Source organism: Corvus cornix, chromosome 3 (assembly GCF_000738735.6).
Source record: "Corvus cornix cornix isolate S_Up_H32 chromosome 3, ASM73873v5, whole genome shotgun sequence".
Lineage (NCBI taxonomy): Eukaryota > Metazoa > Chordata > Aves > Passeriformes > Corvidae > Corvus > Corvus cornix.
Window position 1 is genome coordinate 47,282,600 of NC_047056.1, and position 27,815 is coordinate 47,310,414.

The following is a 27,815-nucleotide window of genomic DNA, read 5'->3' on the forward strand; positions in this document are numbered from 1 at the left end:
ATGCTAAATAATAAAACCTCTTGCTGTGGAGAGAACCTGGTAAATTTCAGTCCTTTCTGTGTGTGTAGTCTCTCTCGCTCTTGGAGCTGTAGTCTCTCTCTCTCAGCTTCTTTGGAGCTGGGTTGGCCTGGGCTCCCTCTAGCCCTCAGTGGAAAGTTCTGAAGAGTTCCAGAAGAAAAGAAGAAGCCAAAGTCCCAGGGAGAAAAAAAATTTAATTCTCCATCTCTCTCTGGAGAAACAGAGCCGAAAGCTGGCTGAAAAGCAGCAAAGGATGCTTCCTCCGCTCTTGCTGCTGTAGAAGCATGCAGAGAGATAGAGAGACCTTGGAGCATAAACTGCTTCGAGAAGTTCACCTGGCTTTTTTTTTCCTTTCTCTTGCACCCAGTTTTAAAGACACGTAAAGGCACAGGATCCATGTCTGGGCACAAGAGCGGCGATAGGGGTACACTTCATAAAGTCACCCCAAGACAAGCAGTCATCATTCATACTGAGACAGGGTATAATGCCAGTGTCCCAAGCCAAAGGAAATCAGTTGCCCACACTGCCTGGGAGCGGCTGAAAATCACACCTCTTCCCTGACTTCATTAGGTTATTGTGGAGCCTACAAAATAGTGAATTTAACATTTATCTGAATACTACTTTCTACTCCTACTAGAGCAGACTTGTAGGAGGTTTTTCATGCTCTACCATGTTCTGTGCACTGATCTGCTTTCTGGAAGAGCAAAGTCTCCTAACAAACACTATGAGCCTCCTGTTTGTAGCTCCTTGTGGGATTAAGATGTAGGTGAAGGAAGTGCAAGGACATGACAGGAGACAGATCTTCAACAAGGTATAAAACAGTACTTCAATATGCTGCTTGGGAACCTCAGAGAGATGTGTTGTGAAAGTATTCAGGCATGTGACTGTTAATGGAATTACTCATGCACACAAGTTCAATGTGCAATCATAAGCATTTGCAAAGAAAGCCAAAATATGTTAATAAAAAATGTGTAATGTAAATGAAGTAATAAACCTGTTTTGTTTCTTATATATAACTTCACTTAAGCCAAAAAAATAAGGCAGGATTTTACAACAAAGATATTTAGAAATGAAGACAAAAGAAGTAACACATTTTCACTTGTTTTTGCTGCTACCAGAAGTATGGCTTTTGAAAGAAGTTCTGGAAAATGTGCAGTTGTTTCATTATGGAGAAGCCTGAATAATACAGAAACAGAATACTCTGAAGTTGAACAAGCCTAACAAAGAACATTTGTTACCAACAGTAGAAAAGTATTTAAAACCAAAAAAGTATTTAAAATTATTCATATATTGTTGCATAAAAATTTACTATGGTATCAGTAATACAGCAAAATGAGAATGGCATACACAGAATGTTAAAAATGAGGTAGCTCAATTAAAGCAGTAGAAGGCTGCACTTTACATAGTTTTAAGCATGATTACGGTTTCTTACATGGACACAGAAACTTGTACTCCTCATATGTAGACCTGATACAAGCATCTGAGCAAATCAAAAACATGTATTACAAAGTTACAGCGCAGATAAAATGAGCAACCCAGAAAAAAATTTCACATAAATACATTTGGATTTGATGAATTATTCATGTTATGAATCAAGAGAATAGTGCTACATTTGCAGTGCCCTCCTTACTTCAAAATAAATGCATGCAGTTACCACATACAGTGCTACATTCCTTGTACTTACATTTCTCTCTTGTACTTCAAATAATGTCATCTCTTTATTACCAGTTTCTGACAAAATGTTGGCAATAGCTATTGCTGAACAAATTGAAATACCTTGCATATATTTACCTGCATCTTGGATGTTGTCCACAGAAATACGGTATGATGTAAAATAACCTGGGATTGGAACATTCAGGGTAGTTTTCAAGGATACATACATTAATGTCCTGTGGGGGAGGAAAGAAAAAAAATTACTGTATTTTCCTTTCTCTATTAGACACTGTTTTCTTTATCTCATACTTTCTATAGTCATCTCAGGGTCAAAGAACTGTGCTGAGGCTACAACAAAAATCTTAGAAGTCATTTATTGGTCCATCTATCTACTTCTAAATAGCAGCAGGGGAAACAAAAAGTTATTTTGTCCTAGAATGCAGAAAGCACTTTTCTCTTCCTTGCTGCAAACCCCACAATTATTATACTGAGATTAGTGTATGATTCAAAGTGGGACACATTAATCAACTCTCATACTGAGTAATATTTAAAATATGCAGGAGATTATTTTCAGGCTCTTCTTTGTTCTAAATACACCCTGGAGGAAACCTGAAGTAGCAAGAATAAATGAAATTCAAGCAACAATTATTACCTGTTCTCTCTTTTTTTTTTTTTAAATTCTGCTTCATTCAATGACTGGAATGAAGATATGTAAGCTGTAATTCACACATCTCACTCAACAGTAGAACATACATCACTTTTGGTTACAATTCTGTAAACTTCTCAGATTTTCAGAACTGAGCCTACTGTGCAAAGCCCCACTGAGAAAAGGGGTTATAAGAAAGCATCATTTTCATGAAATATCATTCATCTAATTAGAAGCTATTTATCATTTTTCAAAGAGTAGGCATAGCTACTGAACCCTGAGGAACTGCATTCCATTTATAGCTTTACTTCAGCACAATAAGAAACACGTGGGATTGAATTCCATTATCCTTATCTAATCTAATAGAGCCTTACTCTGCAAGCAGACACACCCACTCCAGAGACATACAGGGCAAAAAATGTGTAAGACAACAAAAGCAAGAAAGGAAGGATCTCACCTCTGCAGAATCAATCTTCACTGTTATTCAGATGTGTGCTTTCACAATGTAATAGGCGTGATACACATCAACATCAAACCAACAACTAAACAAATCCGTATTTTATCAAGTAAATAAAATGGGATAGAGAACATTCCACAACATAGATGTGCTTGGCAGCATGGAAGACACAGACAGCATCCCCTGCTCTCCAGGGGCAGGGCAGGGTGCAGGCCTCCAGCATCTGCATCTGAGGCCTCATCAGAGAAAAGCTCTTCCCAGAACTTCAGTTCTCTCACCTAACTACATTAGAGCCCCATTTGGGTGTGTAAGCCTTTTAAAGTACATTTCTGGTTCCTACCCTGTCTCACACTAACGTGAATCCAATTTTATAAGCACATCAGAAGACCTTGGGCTAGGAAGTAAATCACATGGTGAGGAACCATTAAACAAAACAACATAAGAACTGCCAACAGGGATACAAACAATCAATTTCCCCTCCTCCCCACAGTCTATTCAGGGCTTGCCTTAAACACACACCAGAAGATTTATGGTCAAGACCTGAATTTTGACATTAAAGACTCTGAGCTGAAGCTAACCAGCCCCCCATTCTCAATGCTATGATTACTAAGAAATCTTAGTGTGGATGTACAGATTGCACAGGCAATGTGCCTCTCTCCGATCATCCCAATCGAGTTTTTTTAACATGAATTACAAATTGCACTTCTTTAAAGGCTTATTGTGCTTTTTACTATAGACACCACCAGAGATGCTTTCAGGGATATATATTTTTGCCTTTCACAAGAACCTAAAGACCTGCAATGAATTAATAAATTGCTTGGATTTTAAAAAATCTGAAATATTGCCCTGACAATGCTTTAAATTATGTCCAAGCTGGCTTGCACTTGATTGATGGATTAGATGGAAGGTAGAGAGAACACCTACATAAGATTTAAAAATCTGTAGCAACACCCAACTAAGTATATTATCTCTTTTCTCACTCTCATACAAAGGCAAATGGACATTAGCTTCCAACAAAGAAACTTACCATTTCTTTGCAAGAATAATGAATATGGTGGGTCAGAAAATATTCTCCGAGAGGAGTATCAATACAAAAGTGTAACCGGGACCTTCTTGTAATTGTGAAAACAGTATTTGATTCACATGGCCAGAGAAACATCTGTACAATAAAAGCAATGTAAATTCACATGGAAAGTCGTGCAGCTTTAGCAAGTGAACAGCTGACAGTAACTCAAAAAGAGATTTTTAGTGTCCTTTTTAGAGTAAACTGGTGTAGGATCACTGAAACAACCAGGCGGACTCTAATCTAATCTTCCCTGCTCCTTGTTGATGACTCAAGGTTTAATACAAAGGCCAGGTGAGCTTTCCTACAAACTTACAATCTTTTGCCACACAAGGACATGCATTTCACCTTCCTGACATCAGAAGCACCAGGCTTTCTTTGCAGTAGAAGCACCACCCCTTCCCAGGCTTTGTTTGCCACCACTGCTGTGATCTGTATTCCAGCTGCTGAAGTGTCCTCATGCATTTGTAGCACATGATCACTCCATGAGATGTGAAATCAGTTTTCAACCAACAAAACAGGGTGAAAGAAAGATCAGATGGAGGTATGCTAGTCATTTAAAACTTAAACACCCCTAAAGGAAGATGCCTTTTGGTGCTAGTGGCACTCAGGAATTTCTGGGGTTTTCCTGGTGCATGGAAAACCAAGGTGAAACGACGCTACTCTAGGCACTGTTACTCTGCTATCCTAAGCAACATTAATTGAACCACATTTCCCAGTAAGAACATGCTTTCTCAGCAGCACACAGATCTTTCAGGGCAGAAATGTTTGTGTGTGAGACAAAAATTTGCAAGGTGACAGATGACAGCCTTGCTCATTTAAATCACTGGAGGAGCTTTCTAAAAGAATTATTTTAACACAGTCTGGAAAGATACAGAACGAAACACAGAGGGGTACTTTGATCATAACCCTTCACAAGAAAGAAAGAGGTATTTTACTTTATTCTTCAGCTCCTGGCTACAATTCATATCACTCACATCCCACTAGGCTTGTGTCTTCAACAGGGCAGTGGGAGGCCTGGGAATCAGCCCTGGGGCTCCAAGTAACAACAGAAACTGTCTTTCTTTTAAACAGTACTATGTTTTTCTACTCATGTAACAATTTTGTCTGAAAAGTTAAGCCGGTAATTTCTGCTGAGTTCTTCTGTAAAATTGTCTTTGAAATAAAAATCACAACATGCCTTAATCCTTTAATCTGTCGATGAGTCAGACTACTGATCTATCAGAAATAGATCAAAGGTGCATTATTAATATGTTTTTCTGAGATTAATAATAAACTATTTTATTTGCCATAGTGAGCTCATACATGCTATAAGAAGAAGTCAGCACCCAACCAAAAATATTTCATAGAATCACTGAATCATCGGGTTTCGAAGAGACCTTCAAGATCATCTAGTTCAACTGTTAACCCAGTACCACCACAATCACCCCTAAATTATATCCCCAAGTGCCACTTGGGACACATATCCAGATGCCTCTTTAACACTTCGAGGGATGGTTACTCCATCATCTCCCTGGGCAACTTATTCTGATGTCTAACACCTCTTTCAGTGAATTTTTTTTTTTTTAACTATCTAACCTGAACCTCCCTGATGCAACTTAAGGACATTTCCTCTCATGAAACCTCCTTTCAGGTAGTTGTAGAGAGTGAAGGGCTAAAAAGTTCCTTTGGGACTTCTAATGCCATCACAAAAAGAGAAAACTTTAAGGTGCTCTTTTTTAGAACAATAAGCAATTTACTGAAGTTAATGTCTTTAACTTATGACAAACACTGTACCATATACAAAAAGATGTGCCATAAGATTTGAGAATTTGATTTTTTTTCGTCCTAATACAAAATCCTAACAGTACTGACAGAAATAGCAACTTTTTTTTATCCAGTAGAAGGAACACCCAAATTTAAAAAAAAAAAAAAAAAAAAAATCTTAGGCTTCAAGGTATTCCCTATTTTTTGATTATCAGTGTCTCAACCAAAAATTACAGAAACACCAAATTCTGTCATGGATGCATTACAATTCTTAGTAGCCCTGACAATTTAAAATACGGAATCATAACTCACATACATGCCTTGCAAATAATTTCCATTCCATTCCATCTGTTCATCTACAGAAAACTACATAAATATCCTTTCTCTCACAACCAAAACGAAAAATACACACCCTCTTTCTACGCCCTGCCCCTGTGGGATACCTCAACTTGTGTGAAACCAGGAGACCTTGCTCAAAGCCCAGGAACAGTCCATGCTCCTTCAGACTGGAGGGTGAAGATGTGGAGGTGTGTCAGCAGCAACCTAAATAAATATCTTCCAAGTTTTCATAAAAGGAAATGGAATAAAATGATGTGGAAAACCAGTGACTGAGCCCAGTCTACGGTGACTTCTCCTGCTTACAATGCTGCTCTTCATATACCACTACAGTCAGCAGTGCAGTCTTGTCCTTACTGTTGCCAGCCAAGGAAAATTCTTCCAACTCTCCAGAGAGCCACCGAGAATCCTCTCACAGCTTGTAAAGTGTTCTCTCACATACTTGGTGTTTGTAAAGAGGTCAAACTGACCATTACATCCTGAGGACAATGTTGCATCATATGAACTAAACACAGCCACGCTAAAAAAACCCCAACATAATTCCCCATCTTTTCTGGCCCCAGCTAGGGAACTCTGGGGAAGAAAATGTAAACATGATGGCTCGGGAAAGGGCTTTTGAGTACAAATATGAAATGAAAGAAGGAAAAGCAAAACTTCCTCCTTCAGAAGGCTGCAGAAAGACACTGAAAAGTCAAGGTATAGGTGGCATGAAGGTTTCCAAGTATAAATGTAACATGACTTGCTAAGTCTTACTTAGGAGCACAAATTATTTACACATTTAATGAAACATAAGATACAATGCACCACACTTTTATTCCTAATTAGAGAGAGTTTTACTTCACCAGGTGATATTTAATGTTTCTATTCAATCCCAATCAAGTATTTGGATAACTAGAGCCACACAGCAGCAAGATGACTTCTTTCTTTCAAATTCTGGAGGCATTTGGTATCTGTTTGTGCACCTATGCCAACATCACTGGCAGCAGATTGCTGTGGAGCGGGCAGGTGCTGGGCATTGCTTCCCAAATCAGCACTACCAACATAGACAAAGCCAAATGTTTCTCATGCTGTGCTGTTGTGGTGCTGAGCCTCTCCAAGGTGGGCTGCCAGGTGGGGTGGACTGTGCCAAACTGTGTGGGATGATTGTCCTCTGGAGATGACAGTAAGCTGGACAAGTTTATTGGGACACCAGTGGCAGCTGCAGAGTGACCAGTGGGCATCCTGGGGAGAAGCTCCACAAGATGGCAGAGCAGATCCAGCTAACCCTAGAATGCAGGGTTTCTGTCTCCAAATGCCCCCCTGCACCAGCTGTGATTGCCCCTTCACTTCTGTGAGGCTCTGCCAGCTCAAAAAGCAACAGAAACCCTTTTCTGTTCCTCCTCCACTGCCTTCTGGTCTTCTACCAGAAGAGCAAACAACACGGGGCTTGCGCACATAAATACCACAACGCCACCACAGCACTCCAGCTGCACAGGGCGACACAGGCCACAGCGGATGACTTCAGTCACTACTTTAATGTCCTTCACAGCCTCCCGTGGGCATCCACCCTCTCTTGCCTGGGGTCCTCCACCGGCTGCAGGTGGACACCTGTCTCACCATGGTCTGCACCACAGGCTGCAGGGGAATCTCAGCTCTGGTGCCTGTAACACCTCCCCTCTCTCCTTCTGCATCGACCTTGGTGTCTGCAGAGCTGCTCCTCTCACATATTGTCACTCTTCTCCAGCTGCAATTGCTCCTGTGCAGTAACTTCTTTGCCTTCTTAAACAGATTACCCCAGAGGTGCTACCACCATCACTGGAGGGCTCAGGCTTGGCCAGCAGCAGGTCCATCATGGAGCCGGCTGGCATTGGCTGCACGGGACATGGGGGAAACTTCTGGCAGCTTCTCACAGAAGCCCCTCTGGCCCCCCAGTACCCTGCCACTGCTACCAAAAGCTTGCCACGCAAACTCAACACATTTTTGTAGAGGATAATTCTGGGGTTTCTTTGAATTGACTTTACAATTTCTTCTGGCAAAATACATGTTTTTACTTCCCCCCCCCAAGTAAAGAGGCTGCCAAGTTTAATCCCCACTTTTTTTTTTTTTTTTCAATGGACTCTTTAGCCTGGGCTAATTTGCCTGACTTTTCAGCCAACAATGTATTACACTTTTCTTTCTGGCATCTTAGCAAGTGAAGCAGCAGCTAACAAAACAGCATCTTCTGCTAACCATCTACATTTTCATTAAGTGCAGACATAAGTTATTCATTCATATACAAATTTTTGCTGGCATTGACATAGCAAAAGTGATGAACTATGCCCACAATGCCACTATTCAGATGTGACAAACATTAAACACATTTGTACATCATTATTTTCTAACTTAAGATGATGTACAACATCAAGAAAATACATAGGTGGATATATTTCTCTCTTTTCTGTTATCAGAAATCATGTTAGTAATTTGTCAAAAGTAAGTTTTACTAGTAAGAATGGAACCACTTCACAGTTGTAAGCAGACACCATATCATATCTTTCTTTTCCATTGCTTCTGTATTTTTCACCTCAAACCATCTTAGCATCGAAATACATAAAAAAAAGTAGAAAAAAATTATGCCAAAAAAAGGGTGAGTGGCTGCCAGCTGGAAGCAGTGTGTAAGCATTAAATAACTATCCTGTTACAGAGGGCACAGATCCAGGGAAGACCAAAAATGAAGACTGTTATACTGTAATCAAGAACGAATCCCACTGGCAACTAACAAGGAGACAGTACCTCTGCTAATTCTGTTTACCAACACTTCTTCATAGAAGAACCTGGAAAATTTGTCTGCTTGGATGATGAGCTTTAATGAAATCAATTAGGAATGGCATATATTCAATTCTGCAAATGCTGAGCAGGAAATACCCACCACCTCAAGGACTTTTCAGCCCTCCCTAATGGAGGGCACGAGGACTCCAGAAAATTGATGCCTATAAAAAAGCAGCAAGTCACAGAATGGTTTGGGCTGGAAGGGACTTTAGGATCACCTAGCTCCAATCCCCCTGGCAAGGCAGGGACACCTTTCACTAGATCACGTGCATCAAAGCCCCATTCAGCCTGGTCTCCCCAACACTTCCAGGGATGGGGCATCCACAACTTCCGTGGCAACCTGTTCCAACAACCCTCACAGTAGAGAACTTCTTCCTAATCTCTAAACCCACCATCTTTCAGTTTAAAGCCATTGCCCCTTGTCCTGTCACTACATGCTGTTTTTAAAAAGTCCCTCTCCAGGTTTCTTGTAGGCCCCCTTCAGGTACTGGAAGGCTGCTCTAAGGTCTTCCCTTCCCTTCCCTTCCCTTCCCTTCCCTTCCCTTCCCTTCCCTTCCTTCCCTTCCCTTCCCTTCCCTTCCCTTCCCTTCCCTTCCCCAGGCTGAACAACCTCAACGCTCTCAGCCTGTTTTCATAGGAGAGGTGCTCCAGCCCTCTGATCATCTTCATGGACATCCTCTGGACTTGCTTCAACAGGTCCATGTCCTTCTTATGTTGAGGGCCCCAGAGCTGGACTCAGCAGAGTTGTAAAAGAGAAAGTCATAGAAGGTGGAGTCTCACTTCCCTTGACCTGCTGGCCATGCTGCTTTTGTTGCAGCCCGGGACACATTTTGCATTCTGGGCTGTAGGTGCACATTTCTGGCCCATGTCCAGCCTCTGATCTACCAGCACCACTAAATCCTTCTCCCCAGGGCTGCTCTCCATCTGTTCATCCCCAACCTGTACTGATACAGAGGGATTGCCCTGACTCAGCTGTAAGACCTTGCACTTGGCCTTGTTGAACTTAATGAAGTTCACAAAGGCCCACTTCTCAAGCTCGTCCAGGCACCTCTGGATGGCATCCCTTCCCTCCAGCATGTCAACCACACCACACAGCTTGGTGTCATCAGCAAACTTGCTGAGGGCATGCTTGATCCCGCTGTCACCCACAAAGATGTTAAACAGCGCCAGTCCCACTACTGACCCCAAGGAATGCCACTTGCCACTGGTCTCCACTTGGGCATTGAGCCACTGACTGCAACTCTTTGAGTGCGACTGTCCAGACAATTCCTTAACCACCAACTAATCCATCCATCAAATCCACGTCTCTCTATTTTAGAGACAAGAATGTTGTGTGGGACAGTGCCAAATGCTTTGTACAAGTCAACATATACAGACAGTAATTTATGCTCAAAAAAGATAGTTCTAGAGTACAGATAAAGTTAATTTCTGACAGGTGACAGCCTCAGCCTGGAGCTGACTGTGAGGCTGAAGTCAGTGGGCTGAAAGAGGACAGAGATGCTGCTGCTGGGTGATGGTGCTCCTGGTAGGGTGGTCTCACCATTCCTGGCAATGCAGTTCAGCCTTGGCTGCCCCTGTCCCGGCAAGAAAGGCAGAAGACTCAGGTTGTTGAGAAGTATTTTAGACCAACCTTTGCTAAAGGAGAAGCAAGTTTATCTATACCAGGTTACCATTTATCCAATCTCTTAAAAAAAAAGTTCATATCCACTGTAATTCATAGCAATGCTTTACTGCTCCTACTGTCAGGAAACCTTTACTAGTATCTGATACAAAACCACCTTAATGTAATTCAGAAAACTGCTTTGTCTTGATCTCAATGAACACAAGGAATAGCTGCAGGACATCGGCTTTATAGCACATCTTTTATTCACCTGAAGATTTCTATTTCCCTACAGCAATTCCTTTTTAAGACCATCTTCTGGACTCTCTTCAATTTCTCAGAAGCCTTAAAACAGAACAACTTTTAACTTAGGCTTTTTCACTAAAACCAGAAAAGACCCTGCCAGTGCCTTACTAAGCTCTCATCTGAACAAGGTAGTGCCTGGGAATTAGGGAATCATTTCATGTCTCTGGCTCCTGGAACCCAACATCTTTTGTTTACCTTGAAATGCTGGATCCCAGAAAATACTTGTGCTAAAACATTTTTAAAAAAACAAATTGGAGGAGATGCAGAGGAAATCATCAAGTAGCGCTGTGGATCATCACCTCTCTAATACATCACTCTTTTAACATTAAAAGCATCTATGTTCAGCCAAGTATACTGCAATACTAAGACTCTGTGACCTGTATTAACAGCAAGTCCTGCTCACAACTGAGCAGTAATATCCGTTACCAGATTGCTCAGAATGAAAAATCATATGAGAAAAACCATGGGACATCACAGAAACAGAATGGTATGGATTGGAAGGGAAATTAAAGAGCATCTAGTTCCAACCATCCTGCCATGAGCAGGGACACCTTCCACTCAACAGGTTGTTTGCATACAGAAAAGGGCTCTCTAGAAAAAGCGTAAGTCAGAGAAAAATAGTCTCGAACTGAAGTGACAAGCAAAGACACTTTTGAAAAAATGGATAAAATAAACAGAAGATTGCCAGAACCTAGCTAGTATTAGACAACATCGTAATGAACAACACAATCAGCAAGGGGAAGAAAGAAAATCAGCAGAAAAAGCTTCTTTATCTTGCAACAGGATCTTTGATCCAGTCACTAAAGATGTGATAAACACAGTCCTTTGATCTCAGGAAAAAAAAAAAAAGGGGAAAAAAGAGAGGATAGAATGATTAAGGGTAGGAAACTAAAGACAGGAATAAAATAGCTGGTTTTCTTAGTGAAATGAGACACTGAGTAAGGGCGCACAGCATCTGTGCTGGACAATACTCAAGAATAACAAAGAAGGGTTAACAGTAAAGTAGCAACTTTTTCAGGGAATATTAATGACAGCAGATAAGAAATCTGACCTCACGGAGATACAGAAGGACTCTATAATGCTGAAAGACATTCAGGGCTGGTAAAACCATAGATTCTTACAACAGGATACTCTGGATGACAAGGATGTAACTGGATTTGAAAAGAAAAACCCAAATCACCAAAAGAATAACAACAATAATAATAATAAAATAAAAATTATATATTTATAGAAGAGAGATCTGTCAAAGGCTACTAAAAACAGATATGGCAGCAATATCTGTTGGTAAGCTGAAGGACGTCAGAACCTGGGAGGACACTCAAGGGGAAGCACCTTTTAGCCTGTTCCCAGTTTGTACTGGCTTCCCCAGATGGGCTGGATGGTGCTCATGTCTCAAGAAGGGCCTAATGCAGAAAGTTCACACCTCCACATATGACACAGTGTCATTTGCACAGATACCAAGGAATTTAAATGTTTCAAAATGTCACATTTCCTACAACACAGGAAAGCCTATTTTAATAATGAGACATTTCTGTAGTTCACATTTTTCTCCCATTTTCTTTCCCAGGTCAAACGTTCCCATTCCTTTAAAGCCTGACTGGATACACAGAAATTATACTCGGCAGATTTTAGCCCTAACCTCAAAAATGCTTATATTAACAGAAACACATTTAAGTTCTATGAATGCCTCAAAATCTTGAAGCTAGCATTACACATTGTTTTTAGCAGAGGTCCACAAAAATAGTTTAAACAATATGAAAGTTTAAAAGAGGCTTATTAGAACAAATATCAGAGGTCTGCATACTAAATATATCATTGGAGAAAAGAAATCCATGAGCCAAAAGGAAATTAATTTTATTAACAATGAGCATTAGATATTATTGCTTTCATACACCCCAAAAGGACAGAGGCAAAACAAACATAAGAGATCATTCCATTTGCCTTTTTTTTTAATAGGATTTCATGTGACAAGAATTGGGGAAGAAAATGCTTACTTTCTACAATATAAATCTTCAAAATAAAAGAGTGAAGAGACGGAGAAGGAGAGACATGGACAAGGAAAGATATGCCCCATGAATCCAAAAAAATTATTGCAAGCATCAGGAAAGAAATAATTTTTTAAAATTAGTAAGCTTTTCCTAATCTGCAGATGTAGCAAAATTTTCACTTAAGAAAATAAGCACTCGCTAGCTAATGCATGTTTTATTTCAACATACTGCTCGGTTACAGCTTAGGCTATGTGCTGTGACAAATTCCAGTGATACAATTCCCTTTCGCTGAAGTTAAAGGGAGAGAGGCTGTATCCAACAGCTCCTGGTATGTCCCTGAAATAATCCAGTCACATCAAGTACACTGTCCAGCAAAAGAGGAAAATAAACCTGCTCCTGACCTCTGAATTAAAAAAGAGAATATATATGATTCACCATACAGTACACATTTTAAATTTCTTTGGTACTGACTTTTAAGAGAAAAGTTCCTCATGGCACCAATATCTAATGTCTTTTATGTCCCCTTGACCTACCACATTTGTGGTGGCACTTTAACACAAACCTGTTGAATGGCGAGAAAACAGCTAGAAGTTTGACTTGTGGGCTAATTTTGCTTTCTTATCAGTCTTCTGCCTAGTGTTGACTGACTTGGAATCTCTCCCTTCATCTCTCAGGGCTGAATTGCAAAAGGAGCTGCAGAGCAGAGAAGAAAATCATACTGCTGCTGCATGTGGCTTCCCTGCTGCTGCAACTGGACATGGTTTCTGCTCTGCTGCCCCCATCTAATTTCCCTAGTTAAAATCTTTCCTGCTGAACAGTTCTAATGTTTTTCTGGAAAATTACTAACACTTTGCATTATTCATAGCACTGCCATTCTGAACAGCAGACACAAAATGGAACATATTGATTCCACTTTTCAGTTTGACAAGACTATCACCGTACTGACAACACCAAGTATTAAAAACCTCCTAAAATTAAAAGGTTCAGAGGCATAAATAATGTTCTTATTTGCATTTTTTCCTTTTTTTCCCCACTTTTTAAATCTTTAGTCGTCTGCTGAAGTTCTTTTCTACAACTATGAAAAACAAAACCATACTTAGCTCCCTACACAGAAACCCAGAATCTCTCAATGCCTTCATCTCAGGTGCTATGGCTTCAAAAAGCTCAGCAAGCAAAAAGATCAAGTATAAAACCATGAAGGTTAATAAATCTGCTATGAAGAGAAAAAAAGTGTAAAATAGGCTTTTTTCCATCTCCTTTCTGTTAATCAAAAACATAATCTCTTTGGATTACATTCTGAAGAATTTTTCTACATTTTTTTCCTTCAGTCATTGATGAACACTTTAGTTTTCTTTTTTCCTTTCAAAGAGAACAGAAAATTAATTTTGAAGAAAATAATAATCTCATTTAACAATCCATCTTCACCATGGAAAGTTTCCTATTTGCCACCAGTTAGTGGATTTTTCCCCAAGAAAAAGGAAATTACTCTTGACAAGCTCAGTTATGAATAGTGGCTGGCTTTGCTTGGATCAGAGTTCATAGGAAAAAGCTGTGTTCAAGGTAACCTGACTAGACTGTGTTTCAGTAATTTACTGAGCAGTAGCCAGTTTTGCTGAAACAATGGCAGTCTGTTTTCCAGAGTCTGGAACAACAATCAATCAGCTTAACACCCATTGTTGGGGTTTTTGGATGGTTTGGTTATGATTTTATGTAAAGCAACTATATTTACAAGGGATAGAGGAGCTTTGAAAAGTCTAGCAAACAAGAAAAGAAAGAAAGCAACACTTAGAATAATAGTAAAAAAAAAAAATGAACACTGCTTTTACTTCAAAGGAGAATTTCACTACCTTGTTACACAGGGAATGTATTTTCTCAGTGGACACAGCAGGTCTGCTGCTTATCCTGAAAGATGGAGTTGCCTTTTCATTCAAGACATGCACCCACCATCCCTGTGATAATTCACAACCATGTAATATCATCAGCAAACTGGTGAGGGACATGTATTTATCAAAAAGGTAATTCGACTTCAAATAGCCATCTTAAGGCAAAAACCAAAAGCACATTTGAAACAGTTGATGTCTGTTTCTTGGGGATTTTTTTTTCACATTTATTTCTTTAAATAATGTGGAATTACAAGGAAGACAATAAAAAATTATTTCCTGGCAGCAGTACTCTTCCTTACTTGACTGTTAAGGAAAAAATGGCGAAATGCCCTGAACCCCAGCTCAGTGACAACAAATACAATTTTACAGTTTATCACACTCTGTTCCCTCACATTTTCTCCTGGCAACGGTAACTCACCAAGTTATGAAAAACTGCTTTTATTTTTTCTTTTGAATTTGATTAAAATCCACCACAAAAAGGCTGAAGGAATCAGCTTTCTGGAGGACTTCCTCTGACCATCAGTATCCTTCAGATGTCTGGGGTTATTTCTATTAGGTTTCCAGTTCATTAAGGTGCCACGATGCCTTAGAGCATGTGGCTTGAATCCATCCTTGTTTCAGGGAACAGAAGCCATTAGTCCTTCCATTGCACTGAGCAGCAAAACTTGTCAACTCTTTTGATTGCAGTTGCTTATCTATCTGGCAAAGAAGCCAATCGGTCACCTCATTGTCTGAAGTCCCTCGTCCTTTCACATCTCTTCAGGAAAAGAAGAGAAGGGAGGTCACCTAAAATTAGTCTGGAGCCTCTGTACTGAAACTGTTACTCTAATAGAAGCTACTGGTATGCCGAGATGAAGAGAAGAGAGAAGAGAGAAGAGAGAAGAAGAGAGAAGAGAGAGAGAAGAGAGAAGAGAAAGAGAGAAGAGAGAGAAGAGAGAGAAGAGAGAGAAGAGAGAGAAGAGAGAGAGAAGAGAAGAGAGAGAGAAGAGAAGAGAGGAGAGAGAGGAGAGAGAGGAGACAGTGGTAATACCTTCTATGACAAGAGGGAAAATCTGATTTCTGGAATATCTGACACCTGAAGAGCACTCCTGAGGGAAAGCACAGCAGCCACTTGCCAGGCAGGGCCAAGCAACCAGAGGAACATTACAATCCATCTGCCAAAACAAACCTATGGCATTTGGTTGTTTTTGGAGAAACACAAACACCCATCTCTATGTCATAGGAGCATACTGAAGCAAACAAAGCAAGAATAGACAGACTGCCTGATTTTTAGGCAGACTGTTCCCCAGTTCAGATCTGTTCATTCTGTAATGAGACAAAAACAAAACCTAGATTTGCACCTCTGTCCTTCATCTTCACTGCTGTACTAAGGGTTCTTTCCCTGCTGGGCTGGCTGGGAAGAACCTCCCACCTCCCCAGTGGGACAAGCAGCCCAGTTGTGTCCCACAGGAGATTCTGGCACCCCATATGTCCCCTGGCTCCAGGGACATGAGCCTTGGTGCTGACCAGAAAGGAGCAAGCGCATGGTGCTCCAGCAGGTCCTCGGGTCCCTGTGAGCTGGGACCAGGATAAGGCACAGGATTTTACTCTGTAGGGTATAATAAACCTTAAAAACTTCAGAATAACTGGAATAAACTAAGTCTTCAGTATATCTGGGCACTGATATCCCTTTTTTCCACAAAATGCCACCTCTGCTTCCATATGGTTTCAACATAAACTACATCAGTCTTAAAAATACAGAATTCACAAGTGTGACCCAGCCATCCTGCAGTCAACAGAAGAGTCCACACCAGCACCAAAAAATTACATGATAGGAAAATATTTTGTTGTCAACAAACACCTAAGGCCCAGGACAGCCTTGGATGCTTGTATAAAGACATGCCTATCCCTCACCACGTCAGCCGTGCACCACGGGTGAGCAGTTCTCCTAAATCTACTGCCCTGCGCTCTCTTTGCCATCTACCACCTCAAAGCTTCAGCTTTGCTGTAGCTGAAGGAAGTTTTAGAGATCAGGATCTCTGCTTATTTCACTTTGCTGGCAGCTCTGACAGCCAGAAAACTTAGGTATAAACCACAAAAAGGAAAGAGGAAGGAGAATGACAGACAAGGAATAAAACGGGCTAATAAATTCAGTTTTATTTTCATGGATTGTCAGTTCCTGCAGGTTTTGACACCTAGGGAGTGAAGTGAGTATCTGACTGCTTGAAATTACAGTATCATGCCACAGCCTGAACACATTCAATATGCTGGCAGTAAGAGGAGGGCTGTCTCTCTCTGCCCTTCTTCTGTCAGGAGGAGTAAAAGGTTCTGCAGTTTCCTTCCCCATCCGACTGCCAATAAAAGAGCTTTCATTTAAGGTGGTTAAAGCATAACGCAACAAGGAAGAGGAAACAGGCTCTACTCTTAGCAAGGAATGCATTTAGGAGGTTTTATAGGATGGTTTTCTAGGGACACCTACCATGATTTCATCAGACAAGTCTTCAAAAAAATTGTTAATTAAGCATAATTTCCAAAAGTCTGACTCCTACTACTAAATACACACACACATATGCATTATTACACCATATTTTTAAGACGGACTATTTGCTGGTCAATGCCCCATCTCTGTTATTTATGCAATGTATAAACTGTAACTTTAAAAATATTGATTTAAAATTTTATACTAACAGAAATTGAAGGCATTCTTTTTTTCTGGATGATAAAACATTCCAGTTCTAAAAACCACTGTATTCCAACTTAAGACAAACAAAATATCAATCAATAATTAGCTTTACTTGAGGACTATTAAACACTTCTTTCAGGTTCATAATGCCCAAAATGCTAGACTATGCACTGAAGATAACATCCGTATCACACACAGATCCTCTTGTTTTCGTTCACCTAAAATAGTTATTTGTCAGCTAATTATCATTGTTAAATCATCCCTTACTGGGAATCATGTAAGTGTTATCTCCTTAGATGTGTCCTCCTGTTACTTTCACATTAACAAAGTACATGAGAACTGAAAATGCAAATACTCAAGGCTTACAAAAATTATCAAACACCTGAAACTCACCCATACTGAGATTACTGTAAATAAAAACAAAGAGACTTTGCATTTCTGAAAAGCATGCACTGAAACAAATGTTTAAACCCACTATTTTAAGGATTTTTACATCTTCTGGTGTCTTTACTATTACAGTGCACAGTGTAAAACTGTGGATGCAGTTCATACTTTAAATGCATTTTTATCTTAGCTTTTAAAGATAAATTTGAGAATAGTCATGACAGTGTTAACAATTAATAGCTTCAGCATCAGTTTGGAACTTACAAAAATTAATTTGATTGGCAGAGATGTAAGACAACAAAGTCTTAGCCACTATGGCATATACCCAAGAACACTCAACTACTTCAAAGTCAAGAAACAACACATTCAGCTGGAGATGTCTATAATTTTAACTATCTTATATAAATCACCTAGTAGTAGAATTCACTTGTAAGCATGTATAAAGTTTGCTTTTGAGTCACCCAGAGAAGAAACCAATTTCAGAAAATCAGTACTGGCTATAAGGAACATTTACTATACACACAGGACCTTTCTCTGGGTGCCCCTGAGGCTCTAGATATGCACTGGTCAGATATATTCTGATGAAGAGGTGCTGCTTTGATAATTAACAGCCCTTGGGGGCTACATAGTTGCACTTTTAAAAACAGATTAGAGTGGAATATTTCAGTTGACAGGGATCTACAAGGATCCTCTGGTCCAACTGCCTGACCTATTCAGGGCTGACCGAAAGTAAAGTGTGTTGTTACGGGCGTTGTCCAAATTGCTCTTAAACGTCCACATGCCTTGAGCATCGACCACCTCTCTAAGAAGCCTGTTACAGTGCTTGACCACTCCCTCTGTGAAGAAATGTTTGCTAAAATATTTCCTTTTTGGATACATATAAACTTATTCACAACAATGACCAGCAAGGACTTCCACAGCTTAATTACATGTTGTCCAAAGTATTGCATCTTTCTATTTTTTACTGGATCCGGCAATTACCCACTCCAGTTGTGACCTTCTATTAGTCTTACACTGAAACAGCCCTCAAGCAATCATCCTTGAGGTCACTTTTTCATGCCTCCTGAAAATCTGCCTTCTTGTATCCTTTCCATTGTTTACTTCTTCCTCTTTTGAAGAGTCTTAACCTTTGTCATTCCTCATCAGGAAATTATTTCATCATCGCTCCTACCCATTTCTGAGGCTTTTCCAGTTCTTTCAATCCCATTTTGGGAATGGGAGGTCACAAATGTCAAATGAAAGTAGTCAAGTGCAGACACACTAGAGATTTATACACAATGAAATTCTCTGTACTGATCTCTATTGCTTTTGGTTTGCCTTTTTTGACTGCTACTGAGGACCAAGTGGATGCTATGATAGAACCAGCCAACACACACAGAAGATCTCGCTCCTAATACAGCAAAAGGCTTGTGAGAGTCCATCAGTTTCTAGGTGAAATAAAGATTATCCCCCGCAAACTGTTCTCCCACCTTCCCTGAAGGCAAGGCTGGCTTTAATCCCTGGGCTGCCCAAGAATGTTCCTTTCTGTTCTTGCTCAATCATTCAAAAATATATCTCCCGAAAATATAACACAGACATACCCTCTTCTCTTATACAGTTTACATGGCCTTAGAAAGCTGGTATCAATATATTAGAATCTTTGTCTGTGGTTGGGATTTTCCACTCTACAAACAGTATCTTCCTATAGAGAAGCTAGAGAAAACTAGTTCCACAAGCTACCACAATACATAAAACCCAAAAAAGAACACAAAAGAGAACATCAAGAGCTGTCCTGTATTCACGCTCAGAAAGGCACAAATAAAAAACTTGGCTTAATCACCATAAAAATGAAGATTAATCATTTTAAACTTAATACAGCAAGGTCCTTTAATAAAAGATCGTAAGTTCTTATGTATATAAATGTCCTAAAAAGCACTACCGAGACATAGTATATGGTAAGACCCTGGAATAATGTTACATTTAAATAAGATTGTGGGTACTTAGTGCTTGGACCTCTACTGCTACTGGGTTTCTGGTTTCCTGTGCAGTTCCTTAACATTTGCAACAGCCAGAAATTTTCAGGCCACTACAACACTGCAAGAAAAAAACCCTCACCTTTTTACATTCTGAAGCAACATGTTGTTGTTACCCTGTGTCCTGTCTCCACAAAAAGGAGAATGGCGATACAGAAAGGTATCATTAAAAAAAAAGCGTTGTATAAATCTTATATTTGCTATTAATGTAAGTATGTATTGTGAATTACATGGAAGTTTTTGGTGTTGCAATCTTATCCAATGCTATATTGAGTATTTACTAGGTGCAATTGACTCAGACTACTGAATGAAAACAGATTAGGAAGGCACATTTTTCTTGCTCTTGTATAAATGCATAATGCTGCAATGTTTGGAATGCAAACTCCACAGGGGAATATTAAAAAAATACTGGTTTGTAAATTAAAGTCACTGAAAAGTAAATGTCAGCCATGAAAATATTTCCTTTAATATTATGTTTTATAAGTTGTTTAATCAGTCCCTTCTCCAGCTGAGGTCTAAATTACCATTAACTTTGTGGTTCAATAAATTATTAATACAAAATGGGAGAATCTAAGGGGAAAAATGGTGTTTTAGAGCACACACAATAGATGAAGAGCTGCAAAAATGGGCCAGAAATTTTGCTGTGAAGAGGTAATGCAGTAAAAGGGAACAGCTGGAGACTATTAAAAGCACTCATTAGAGGGAAGAAGCAGTAAACTGTTCTAATTGGGTCAGCTGACAGGTGGCTGTACTTCAGCAGTGCCCTCCCAGCAGCCCTGTCCCAGCCTCAGGGATTGGGGCTACTGTGTGATCCCCAAACCAGATCTACAGCTGCAAAGCTGCACTGCAGCACATCAGTGACCAAATCAAACTGCCCCAGCAGCAGTTTGTAACACAGGCACTAAAATGACTACTGTGTGTCTGGGGGTATGTCAGGGAAAACACAGAGTGCATAAAATGTTTAGCCTCGTAACTACAGCTAGGAACGCAGTAAGTGAAAAATGTTCTTTTTAATTTATATATTCCAATCCCTAGTATCTCGTATGCACTGCACAGACAAAGGCAAATAATTTTAACCTCTGCATGTCTCAGATTTCCAGTCTAAACAATGTTAACAAAGTTATCAGAGCCTCCCCAAAATTTCCCACATTCAATCAACAGACACTTGTAGCCCCTCAACAGGAAAATCAGAGTCATGAACCCTCTATGGCCTCACTGCACCAATCTGAGGGCAGGCAACTCTCTCCCTGCTTTTTTTTTTTTTTTTTACAGAGATATACACGAGAGTGACAGTCAGAAGATGAAGGCATGGGCTCCCTACCATGGTCTCTCCTGGAGGCCACGTCTCTGGCAACTGAAAAGCTTCAAGAAACTTATCTAAAGTCATGCAGGAGAAAGCTCAGCGATGACAACTGATAGCAACTACTGATGACAATTCATAATATAATTACCCACGGTATTATGCAGATAAACACAGGAAATAAGATAGCCAGCTGCTGTCCAAAAACCAGTGAAATTGGTAAAACAGTATTTTTTCTTGTAGATAGAAATTTGAGGATATAAATAATAAAACTGGTTAAATATATTTAGTGAATATTCTTATATTAATGAAAACCATGGAAGTCACAAAAAGAAATTCTCAAGATTCAGGAATAAAAAAAATTGTTCTGTGGAGTTTACCCATTCAGCTTTCTCTATAATTTTGTTTGAAATTTATGAAATAACCTAAACAACATTAGTTTAAATATTTAGCCATAAAAGGTAACGTTGCAAAAGGAACGTTTTTTTTTCCCTATTATAAGAAATTTGGTGTGCAAGTTCCCTGACAGTGCTTGAATTTTACTTCCCTCCTTTGCAGTAATCCTAATACACTTTTAATAATTACTTTAACGTTTCATTTAAAAGACAAAAGGACAGATGCTCCTTTATGGGATCCCTTGCATGAGTAATCTTTAACACAAATGAGGCTGAATATTGTTAGAATATTTTTAATTTTTACTGAAAAAAGCTTATTTATTTTCAGAGATGAAGTTGATAAGACTATGCAGAGCCACACAGAGATGCCGTGCAAACTTAATTGATAATTATAAGGAAAATCTGAAACATTCTATAGGAAGGTGACAAGTTATTATCTTACTGAATGATTTTTTAAATTCAAAGTGTCTGATTTCTGATATATTAGCTCAGAGATCTTTTACTGGAGTGAGGTAGGAGCCATGATATTCATGAGCCTAACAGAGATCAGAATCCCACGTAACCAGATTTCCTGTAATTCAGGCAACAACATGCTGCTTCACACACTCATTCAGCCTTAGTGGTCTTAGATCAAAGTTTTACCAAGTATTAAGAAAAGATGAAAACCCTATACATGCCTTTTTTATATTTGATGTCTCACGCTGAAGTTGTAATAAATACTAGATAATGACAAACAAGCCTTCTGGAAGGAACAATTTTAATATAAACCTTTAAAATATTAATGGTAGTCCCTCTTCATCAGGGGTGCTTCCTACCTTCTGCACTTCCACAAGCCCTGAACTAAATCGCATCTCATGCGTATTTTTCTTTTGCTTGGTACCTGCAGCACTCACAGCTGCACTGAAAAGGGTTTCCTTGCTTTATTGAAGGGCATTTACTCTAAGAACTCTAGTTCAACCTGAAACACATTCACTACAATGAATGTAATTTAACTTCTGTGAATTTATCTCATCTTACAGGACCATAATGTAGGACTGACAGTCACATCAGTGTGCTTGAGACTCAACTCAAGGTGCTCGCCATTAATTACCTCTCTGCCATACCCCACAATACCACGCTGCCACTATTTATTTTGGAGAAGCTTGGAAGTGATTTCTTCAGGTGACTAACAGTAGCTCGCTCCAGCAGAGAAAATGCCAGGTCAGGGCAAGGAGCTGGTGGATCTGGGTAAAAAGTCTCACGCTGCAGCAGGTGCCTCTACCACATCCGACTCATGAATAAAAGGCTTGTTTTCTATCCCGACTTTCAGTTGAATTTTGGTAAACACAGACATTTACCAAAACGTTTAGAACAATTTATTTGACTCCTGAATGAATGGCTGCATTTCCTGGAACAGAGTCAAAGCCTGAAGCTGTATTCTGAGAAAATTTCAAATGATCAGTGAACGGTGGAAATTTCTGTCTCCATTTCTGACCTTTGCAATGTCAGCAGTTCAGATTTTCAATGTTAAAAAACCAGCATGCAAGGTACTACCAGACTTCAAGATAGTTTGGGCTTTTTCAACTCCCTTTTTTTCTTAAGGATCAGAACTGAGGGGAGGGAAATCCTTCCATCAAGGGCATCACAACCTGGTGTTCATCAGACACAAAACCTGATCTTTAAATGTTTTTCCTCCCTTAAGAGCCTGCTTTCTAGAGCAGCTGAGCTCCCACACCTTCACACTGCAGTTTGAGGGAATATGGATGTTGCCCTCAGCTTTTCAAGGGCAAAGGCTAGTACTGGCAGCTGTTGATGAAGATGCCAGGATAGCCTGGAAATGTTCCCAGTTGCTCACACAACCTTCCAAGAGATAGGACGCCAAGAACGTCATGGTTGATAAAAGCACAATCAGTTTCTAAGGCTCAGTTTCCAAAGATACACACCTTTTGCCTGCAAACCCGTCTCTTCTGGTAAAACAGAGAAGTTATATTTACAGTTTCTCCAGTCCATTTTTCGGTAAGCCTATAACTGCTGTCAACACAAGGCTTCTCAAGTACTCCAGCAATGAGCCCAGTGTCATGGATCAATCCATGGATCAATCAGCAGTTATGTATTTTCCTAGCTGTTCATCTGAGGCATGATGGAAGAAGAAAAGTAAAAGCTCATATCCTCCCCCTGCCTTCATGTATCTGCTCATGGTCAGGCACACCTCACTCCAAACAACTTATGTTTGATATTGTGATCAATGTTGAAACTATTTAATATGCTAAATCTAAGATTATACTTAAATAGGCCCCCATAAAAAAGAGTAATATTTCATGGTGAGTTTTGCATTTAAAAAAATATTAGGAAGAACTGCAAAAGTTATGAGACCTGCAATTAGGCCAGCCATCAGTCCTGTGCTAAAATGGCATACTGGCTCAGGCTCAGAGGTAAAATCAGCTGCTTACTTTCCTCACAGCTAGATCAGACAATCCATTTTGCAGATTTCTGAAGCTATGATTCCAAAATCTCTAATACCTGAATTTTAAGAAATATGCAAGCAGATTTTCTTGAACCGCTGAGGAAAAGATTAAAATGCGGGCATGCAATATATGATGTGGTTGGATGGCTCAAGCATTACAAATGCTGAACATTCAGAATGCATGGCTTTCATGAAAATTAATTTCACTGGCAAGAGCTCTATATGTTACTGTCACTCTCTCTGAGGAGTGCAAGTGACTGCCAAAGTCTGCCAAGGAGGGATGGAAAACAGGTTCCAGAAACACTTCCAGGATTCTAACACTGACTTACCAACAGAGAAAATCAAAATGAAAATGCAAAAATAGTTTTTATTAAGGATGCTAATGGTGCCTCAGATCATCAAACTGCCTTTTGAACAAAATGATAACTGACCTCAGTCAGAAACTTTTTATTTCTTTTTCATTATAGCTTTTGTACTGATCTGTGTAGGCATTGATATCTGCATATGCATATAAATAATTACCTTCTTGAGGAACATACCAATGCCAGTGAAAATGCAAGGTAATTTCTATTAGTTTTTAAACCAACACACCATGAATTCGATCTATTTGTTTCAGTTCTGCTTGAAGTACAATTTCACTGGCTATACATATCATAAGGTGCACAGTCAGTACTGAAATAGTACCAGGTTTTACAGAGTCAGTCGTAAGAGGTGCCAATCACTGCATTTCAAATGAGAAGGCGCTCAAAATAAAGTACAGACTCTACCACTCACTTTTAACATTTCCAAAAAAGAAAATGTAGCCGGGTTAAAAAATAAAGTTGTAGTAAAAACCCCCACCCCTCATTAATTTCCTCAACCCTCTTGTCCCATTCAGAGATGATGAAGCAGAAATCCATGCACACACTACATGCAAAGTCTTCTAACTCTGCACACCAGGAGGTCAAGACCCACTCAGCTAACATAGGGACCTCTTTGGGGTCTCTATCCATATAGCAAGTAAGATACCTTTCGCAGTTCATATCTGTATAGCAGATGACATTAAATTTAAGGCTATTAGACAGTTACACTGATACCTCCCCCTTCAATTACTCATAATTTATAAGCTTGTCTGTTCACAGGGCTCTGCATGACAAACAACAGAAGTAAAGACAAAAGAAATCATAACAGTCCTGTAACACGTAAAAAAACCCAGCCCTCCTTGGATTCATCTAACTTCAGCTAGGGCTGAAAGATGTTGTGTGGCAGCTGTTCAGAGCTGTGTTCTCTAGGCTCATCACATATCTTGTACTCTACTGCCTCTTCAAAACATCACAAAAACACCCTCTCTTTCTCCTCCAAAAGCCACAGACATCTCCTGTTTTGGCATTGTCTGGCCTGCAACATCTCATAGCAGACCATCAAGCTGTCCTGTCACTGCTGTTTCACTGACCCCTCTGCAGGTTCAAGTATGGCTGAAGGCTGAGTCCAATCAAACTGGATCTCCATCAGAGAGAGGGCAAGAAGCAATTCCCCCATTTTGCTTTTTTTGAGAGGTGTCAGTGTACATGCAAAGAGATCAATATAAAACAAACCAATCACCTCCCTAGTTTCCGTGTTTCTTATTTAGCATTCATTGAACACCCACTGCCACAGGACCTTGGTATGCAACAAAAGCTGGCAGGTGTTCAGTAGTCGTACAAATTTAAAACTTCTTATGAATAGCTTATTCAGCATTATTTCCATAATCTTAACCCAAAAAAGACAAAAGACGACAAAACCAAAGCAAGAACTGAGATTAGAGCCCTGGTATTAAGAACATTACAAACAACTTAGAGACTTGAGCTCACTGAATTGCTCTGTTTCTCAATTTTCCTCTGAGGCTGCACAGTTACAGACATAGTCTGAACCTAAAAATCTGTGTGAATATTCACAGTGATAAATATAGGCAGAATTATTATATTACTATACAGTGCAAATCCAACTCAGTGGAAGGACCATAATTCAACGGTGGCAATCTGGAACTTGCTGTCAGCTTATTCAAGATCAAACTGAATTCATTGGCAACACTCCACACAGTAAAGCTGAGCAAACTAAGGACCAGGCAAGAATGACAGAGGAAAAACAAGATGGAAGATGCATCTGTCTCCCACGATTCAAGCATCCAGTTTGAATAACAGCTTTACATAACAATGAGGGGAAATTGGTAATTGAAACCTTTAATTTGAACATACCAGGTATCTTTCCTCCTGCCTCATGCTGGGGGTACGGATCATGTGATTCTGTTCTCCTCTCCAGTCTCCAAAACGTCGAAAAAAATAATTGGATAGGAATCGGTTGACAGGATCTCTAATAATATTGATGTAGACCGGCTGGTCTCCTCCAAACCTGGTGGGAAGAAAAATAGGTGAATCTCATCACAAGGTTCCACACAGACACGTATCTATTATCTCTCATCTGAATGCTTTCAAATTACTTCCTACAGAAATTCAAAGCTTTTACAAGGTAAGGAGTGAAACTGAGAATCTTACAACTAGTTTCTAAACCTTTGTAAATGCATGTAAGATCTCTTTAGGGTGAACAGTAAATATGGAATCACATTAAGCTATATGCGTACTACAAACATTTTGGTCAAAAACCTTTTTTTATACTGTATCAACAGTTTTGCTTCTTGAGTTCTCTCCTTGCTCATTTCAGATGAAGAACCTTCTGCAGATGAATCAAAGAATGATCATTTCTGCTTCTCAACACACTTTCCATCTGGGCAGTCATGTCAGAGCAAGCACCACCCAACAGTAACTGTTGTAAGGCAGCCCTGGATCACCTCTGCCTGCACAGTAAGTGTAGTAATGTGCAAAGGATTTTCAGCTTACTTTGAAAGCTTTTTTCCAAAAGCTTCCTCTGGATGAACTGACAGATATGCATGGTATTTCCAACTTTCTATTTGCTGGAACTTATGCAGATCCTTGTCCCCTCACCCCCAGCCTGCACCACTGGCTGGATTTGAGGTTATTTCATGGTTATGCAATACCTTATCCCTGTACTGCACTTCATGATTTTTTTTTTTTTTTTAAAGTCAGTACGAAAACTCTTGCTTCAAGAAAGAAATTAAGTACCAATCTCAAGTACATGCAAGTTCAAGGAAAAGGAAAGGGTAAAACCAGCTGTGACCAGGCTTGCACATAAGCAAAATACGGCATAGGTACCTGCAACTTAAGAGATGAGAAGATAAACCAGAGCAACTTTATCACCTTTACTTTACCCTCTTGTACGTCTCCTCCCAGTGCTTAATGACAGTTCAATAGGTGAGATAACAAAAGATGAAAGGAGGAAAAAAGAAGCTTGGGTAGGTTTCTGATTACACTGTATTTTCAGAATGTTAAAATATTGACCGCATATTTTAGATCAACACACAGCATCAGGAGAGCAAGCCTAACTGGAAGAAAAAACAGGAAGCTGCTTACACTGTTCCACGGTCAAAATGAAAAAATTGGCCTTCCTGGAACAGACTTATGGACTACAAATTCTGTGAGACAAAGAATAAAATAAAACCTTCCTGGATTGAGAAGTTTGTAGGATAAATTCAACTTGGAATTTTCCTTATCTAAGAACATGGATTATGCTTCTCCCTTCTGTTTCCCCAATTGAGGTGAAAAATTCTCACTTAAGCACTAGCTTATGCTTTATTTTTGGGAGCTTGAGGACATAGCCATATTAAAGTATTTAAATGCTATTCTGATGATTTTCTGAGTCACAATTTATATAATTTCTTCTAAAATGTAAAATACTAGATTAAGAGAGAGAAAACTGAAGACACTCTTTAAATTAAAAAACTCTTCTCAGTTTCTCCTCATTTTTTGAGTCAATGAATAATTGAATTTGTATAATAAAAGACCAGGGCTCCTCCTAAATATTACAGAGGCAGCAAAATTGTTTAAAATTATGGATTCTAGTAAAAGACGAGAAAAATCTCAGAGAGTTTAAACCTGATTTTCATTCTGCATGATTCCCCAGACCCCTAAATACAGTCTGCAAAGGCTTGTCTCATGATTAACTATGCGTATCAGTAATTTCATTGACCTCAGTGTTGCAGGATCACTGCCATAATTTGAAAATGCACAGACAGCATAAAATTTTAAAACAATCGAATTAAAAAG

At 39.5% G+C, this 27,815-nt stretch overlaps 1 protein-coding gene across 2 annotated transcripts in view; it reads right to left on the reverse strand.

Annotated features, from left to right (window-relative positions):
- Nucleotides 1–27,815, reverse strand: part of UST (uronyl 2-sulfotransferase) — a 168,429-nt gene that overhangs the window by 46,988 nt on the left and 93,626 nt on the right. For both annotated transcript variants that reach the window (XM_039568862.1, XM_039568863.1), the window contains exons 5-6: nt 25,893–26,046; nt 1,810–1,907 (exon numbers count right to left, since the gene is read on the reverse strand). In XM_039568862.1, coding sequence (XP_039424796.1) covers nt 1,810–1,907; nt 25,893–26,046 — 252 coding nt within the window. The remainder of the gene's footprint in view (nt 1–1,809; nt 1,908–25,892; nt 26,047–27,815) is intronic.